We start from the raw sequence: 6,040 nt of genomic DNA on the forward strand, positions 1-6,040 counted from the left end.
ATAATTGCCATACTTGAATTCTTGGGTAGGAAAAAACTTGATTTTAAAATGAAAGTGGTGGCAGGATATAGAAGAATGTAGTATGGCAATTATTCACGAGGAAGGTAAGGGGAAGCAATTTTGAAGGAACAGACAATGGATAACATAATAGAATTTAGCGGTGTGGGTTCAAGATCCTTACCTCACTGTGGCTAATCGTGTCCCTAAGGTTTTAGTCAACAAACATATCCTGAGGCATTTTTGGCTTAGTCCGTGTCTGAATCCATGGCTGTGGTCTAGTCAGACAGAACACAATTCAGTGCATGCCTAGAGCTAATGATCATGGAATTCTACAGTCTTGCTGTGTTTGTAACATGATGTGTGTCATGCACAAAAAGAAGGGCTTCATGCAGACTCTTTTACAGACCCACATATTGGTGAACAGATGGGGCATTGACATCAGACAGATCTAGGTGGGTTGGCCTTGGGCAAATTAGTTATCCTCTCTGAGGATATCCTCTCTGAGCCTCAGGCTCCTCATCTCTAATGGAGATGATAAAGACATCTATCTTTGGACTGTATAACCCTGGAATATGACAAAGCATACAAAGTCTGGGCTAGCATTAAAACATCAGCTGTTATTTTATGTCATAGAGATAAAAATGTCTGTGACTTTGGAACATTTATTCTCTTTATGTCAGAGATAAGGCAATGACACTAATGTCTCCTCTTACTTTGCAGAACATTTAGAAGATGCAGGGCCCAAAGCTGGAGTACTTGGCTAATGTGTGTATGAAAATTCTCTTACTGTTTAAAATTTGGATTCAAATAAGAAAGTCTAAGAGGACAAATATTGATACCCAGTGTACAATAAGGGCAAAACTATTGAGGATTTTTGTGATATTTTTAGAAAAATAAATAAACACTATCAAAATATGCTAACAAATCACTTACTGAATTTTTCAACTAAGAAGTAACTCATTGGATAGTGCTACAAAGCTAACCCAAAATTTGACTTGGAAAGACTATAGAATGTTGGGTTCTTCTGCTTTCACTCTTAAATGTTTCCCACTAAAAGAAATACCTTTAATATAATTTCACAAATCAATATTCTTATTTACATAGAACGTTCTCTTTAAAAGTTTTCTTACTTCAAACCTGGAATTATGAGTTCTATGCGAAATTTTGTATCCATGTGGATCTCCCAAACACACTGGATGTCTGTTGGGTAGTTTTCTGGATACTGTGGACTAGAAAATAAGCCAGAGAGACTAGAAATGACCCCTCCACAAGAGTTACTTCCTCCTGAAACAACAGGAAAAATGGTGTTAGAATGTGTCCATTTGGCATCATTGTGTAATCCTAATAAAGACCAGTTTACATGCAGTGGTCTGGTGGAATTGGGCACCAATTGGCCTGGGTGGGCATGCACAGGCTGTCTGAGCAGACCTTTAGCTTAAATGTTTCTTGGGAAGGAGAGTCTATTCAATCTAATTCTGATGAAGCGAAAAGTATTAATGTGTGAATGTTCCCTGCTTTTCTCTCTCTCTCAGCACCTGATAAAGAAAATGTGCAATTTGTCCTTTCTGCTTACGGTTTTCTCCCCCTCTCTAAAGTAGGGGTTCTGCTTGCAGGGGAGGGACAGAGTAATGCGAGACTGGAAGGAGAGGTGAAGAAACAGAGGCCACATGTGCTTGGGAAAGGGGAGAGTTTGGGGAGGTTTGGGGAGCAAGAGGTTCTAGGACAACTTTGGATTCTGATGAATTGTAGGTAAAGGGAAAAGGACACTGATCTGTCAGGGGATGTTATGACCAGCACCTTCTTTAAGTACTCTTCCTCGCTTTGACTGGGTAGATTATGTTTCCTTTAACTCAGGTATTTAGTCTGAGACTGGAACTTGCAGGATTTTGGATTTATAAGGGTTAAACAAATAACAGTGAAATCTAATACTTTCATGTATGTTGTCATATTAGCATAGATAGATACATACACATACATGTATGTATTTAAAACAGGATTTCACACAAAGAAAGCAGATTTCACACAAAATTATTTTGGAGAAAATGTGAAAGTACAACATTCTTTATTGACCTTGTCCCTAAACTATGAAGTTGCTTAATTTTTCTACTTTCTGTTCCTCTTGGCCAACTTGTGATCCTCCCAGAATCCCACAGATTCCTTGTCTTTCCGGAGATGGATGGCAGGAAGCGATGATGCTCCTAGTCATCTGGTAGCTTTATCACTGACCGCGTTTGTAAGCTACAATAATGAGGCCAGGTCAGGCTGACACCGAAACCTCTGGGAGCTGGACCTTCTGAAATCTCTACACGTGGCAAGGGATAATGAGCTGGTGCTTTCTACAGGACTGTACCCAAACAGGGAAGGCTGAGTATGGGCCAGATGTCTGACCTGGGCAGATACACATCCCCCTTCCCAGTCTGATCCTTTTGTTGTAAAGTCGGTATTTTTTACAGAGTATATTACATCGAGTGGCAGCAGAGAGGCAGATCCCTTGCCCACACTGTGCCAGGCTCTGTTGTGCTATGTCCTGGGCACACTGCCCAGCATTTGCCATGATAGTTCTCTTGACATAGAATGAGCATTTCAATTTAAAATAAAAGACTACCTTTTATGTGATCCTGAGAAGCTGTAGAAGAACCTGAAAGGGAAAAAAGGCAGATAATGACGACATCCAGATGAAAATATTTAGTCTTATCTACAAGTCAGTGAAATGTAAAGGGTTTCCTTAGAGAGGTCAATGTACTTAGTGCAAACTGAGGAGAGTTTGCACTGAAGGTGCTGAGTGAATATTTTCTATGGTTCTGTGGCAGGTTAGAGAAGGCCACAAATTCTTAGACATGCCTCCTGTCACAAGGTGGGGTCTAGGTTCCCTCCCTTGAACCTTGGTGGGTTCTGTGACTGCTTTGACCAACAGAATATGGTGGGAGTGGCTCTGCACCTTAAGAGACCGGTGGCTTCCGCCTTCCATCTCTGGGAACACTGGCTCGCTCATGCAGCCCTAAGCCACCTTACAAGAAGTCTGAGTGTGGCCAGGTGCAATGGTTCATGCCTGTAATCCTAGCACTTTGGGAGGCCGAGGCGGGTGGATCACCTGAGACCAGCCTGGCCAACATGGTGAAAGCCTGTCTCTACTAAAAATACAAAAATTAGCAGGGCATGGTGCCTATAATCCCAGCTACCCTGGAGGCTGAGGCATGAGAATTGCTTGAACCTGGGGGACGGAGGTTGCAGTAAGCAGAGATAGCACCACTCCACTCCAGCCTTGGCAAAAGAGTGAAACTCTGTCTCAAAAAAAAAAAACCACAAAAAACAGAAAACAAACAAACAAAAAGAAGTCTGAGTGTGCATGGTCTCTCAGCATGGTAATCAGACTTCTTGTAACCTGAGACCACCTAAAAAGGAAGAGGGCTGTGGCTGAGCCTTTCCTTCCAACTGACCCCACAAAGGCACCAACTGTATGAGTGAAGCTGTCTTGAATTCTCCAGACCAGTCATCAGATGAACTCCACTGAGCAACCCTGCTCAATGCTCTATGGAGCAGAAGGGTCTCCCAGCTGAGCCCTGCCTGAATTCCTGACCCTCAAAGACATAATATACATCTAAATGGTGGTTACTTTATATTGCTAAGTTTCAGTGAGCAATAGATAACCAGAATGGCTCCTTTCACTCAATCTCATTTTTCTCATTTCCCTGCTGTCCATAAAATGAGAAAACTACAGATGATCTTCATTGGAATATCCACTGCCCTTGACCCTAACCATGGCCCTTTAACTTTAGACAGTCCCTCCCTTCTCACTCATGGTACCAATAGGTAAAGCTGGCCTTCCCTCAAGAACACCAGGACACATCGAGGTCTTTTCCAGGCAAGTGCCCAAGAGAGATGCTTCTGCCAATGGCTGATGGCTTATCTGTGTTCACTGAGGCTGTGTAGGGGACAGCCAGGTGCATTCAAAGGGTGAGAGATAGCTTTGTAAATTCCAGTCCTGTCACTTTCTAATCAAGTCATCTTCAGTAGGTTTTTTGATCTCCCTAATCCTCAACTGTGAAATCACCTTTCAGTCACCTTCAGCATCATTTCAGAATTCACAGTGCATGTAGTTGGTCTGGTTTTTCTAATATTTGGTTTTTATTACAGATGAATATTAGTCAATAATTCAATTATAAGATCTTTGAAAAGAGGCAAAAGTCATAAGATCCCTAAGAGCATGTACTTTGGGGCCAGACTGATCAGTGTCAAAATTTGGGTCATTAACTTACTGAGTGATCCTGAGAAAGTTACTTAACCCTCTGTGTCTCAATTTTCTCTTCTGTAAAATATAATAGATAATGCCTTTTGGCAGGATTGTCCTGATGATTAGCAATGATCTGAGCAAAACGTCTCCCCACATTTACTCTAGTTTCCCCTGGTCTTTGTGTAGCTGAGCCAAGGAATGGGTAAATGAGACTGATGGCCAAGAGCATCGGCAATTTGGGTTCAGATACCCTGGCTAGCCCTGGGCACCTTGCTAACTTTCAATGTCTCAGGTTATCTGGAAAATATGAATAATCCAAGAACCTGCCTCAAGGGGCTATTGTGGGGATTGAAAGAGTTATATATGTGAAGGGCTCAGAACAGTGCCTGGTTCTTACTTATTACTTATTACAGCAAATACTTATAAGTATTTGCTGCTTTTATTAGTAGTAGTAGTAGTAGTAGTAGTAAGTTGCCTGAATTAGAAAAAATATGGACATACCTGGAGGTGTGGGTGGAGGTAGGTCTTCCACATCTGAATGCACAAAGAAAGGCGACAGGTTACTCTATTTGGGGTGACAAGGTATAGGAAACCAGAGTACTGGAATTACCCCTTGGGCAACTTCAACCCTCCTTTGGCAGGGTCCTTGGCCTAGGAGGCTGGGGAACAGCAGCTGGGTCAACTCTGTCCCGTAGCAGCCAGGGCTGGATTGCCCTTGGCCCTTCTTATGCAGAATCCCTGAACCACTTGCTAAGACGCAGATTCCAGAGCCTTTTTCCTACTTAGTCATAATCTCTGGGGGGTGGGACCCTAGAATCTACATTGTAATGCCCAGGTGGTGCTCATGCCAAGTAATTAGAAACCTTTCCAGAGCTGCCCATGGCGTCTGAAGGAGACGCTTGAGAAACGGGCAGACACACGGATGGATGGATGAAAATGCCACCCAGGATGCAGAGTTTCAAAATGTCACAATTGCAGCATCAGAAATCACTGGCTGAGAGGGGAGATGATACCTGAGCAGATGACACTGGCAACCTCGTGGTGGCCACAGTTGTGCTCTGACCAGCCCAAGTGGGTACACTGGCCCAGGTAGTGCTCTACCCCAGTGCACTGGAGGTTGTCCAGGAAGATGTCTCCCAAGCCTGGGCCAAAGTGGGCCTCGCCAGGGCCGGAAACAGCCTGCCCACACCCCAGCTGCCAGCACACAACCTCGGCTTCATTCAGGTCCCACAGGTCGTCGCACACGGTGCCCCAGGCGCCCTGGTGGAGAATCTCCACACGCCCCGAGCACCGGCCTGAGCCACCCATCAGCCGCAGCTCTGGCCAGTCCTCTGCAGACAGAGACACAGCATGTGAGTTCCCAAAAGACCTGGCCTGGGTCCACCAGTGGCAGCTCAGAGAGGGTTAGGGAGGGACATTCCCCAGTCTTGAGCCTTGGGGCTTGTTCCTCAGATTTCTCATGTGTTCCTGAGTTGCAGGTTGTGGGGTCTTCAGTCAATTTCATTTCATTTTAGGTACTTATTGATTGTCTTTTATGTTAGGCACTGATGATACAGCTCTAAATCAGAGATGTGATTTCTGTCCTCAGGGAGCCCCGAGTCTACTTATTAGTCAAATGCAGGCACTGCTACAGTGCACCATTGCACACTGTGATAAATGGGCCAAAGAGGGGAAAAACAGGATGCTATGAAGGGGACAATAGAGAGGAAAGGGCTGGAGGACACCTCTTTAAAAAGTGAGAAGGAGTTAGTCAGGGGAAGAGCTGGGAAAGTGCCTTGAGCTAGAGGAATAGCATATGCGAAAAGGCCA

General features: G+C 44.2%; 1 protein-coding gene across 1 annotated transcript; it reads right to left on the minus strand.

Annotated features, from left to right (window-relative positions):
* Positions 1 to 522: 522 nt before the first annotated feature.
* LOC100585300 (putative DMBT1-like protein) lies at positions 523 to 5,539 on the minus strand. Its single transcript, XM_012505677.1, has 5 exons — positions 5,245 to 5,539; positions 4,733 to 4,765; positions 2,606 to 2,638; positions 1,131 to 1,284; positions 523 to 565 (listed from the first exon to the last, which is right to left on the minus strand). Exons 1-5 carry the CDS (start codon positions 5,537 to 5,539, stop codon positions 523 to 525), a joined length of 558 nt encoding a protein of 185 aa, XP_012361131.1.
* Positions 5,540 to 6,040: the final 501 nt, after the last annotated feature.

Source organism: Nomascus leucogenys, chromosome 3 (genome assembly GCF_006542625.1).
Source record: "Nomascus leucogenys isolate Asia chromosome 3, Asia_NLE_v1, whole genome shotgun sequence".
In the NCBI taxonomy this organism is placed as follows: Eukaryota; Metazoa; Chordata; class Mammalia; order Primates; family Hylobatidae; genus Nomascus; species Nomascus leucogenys.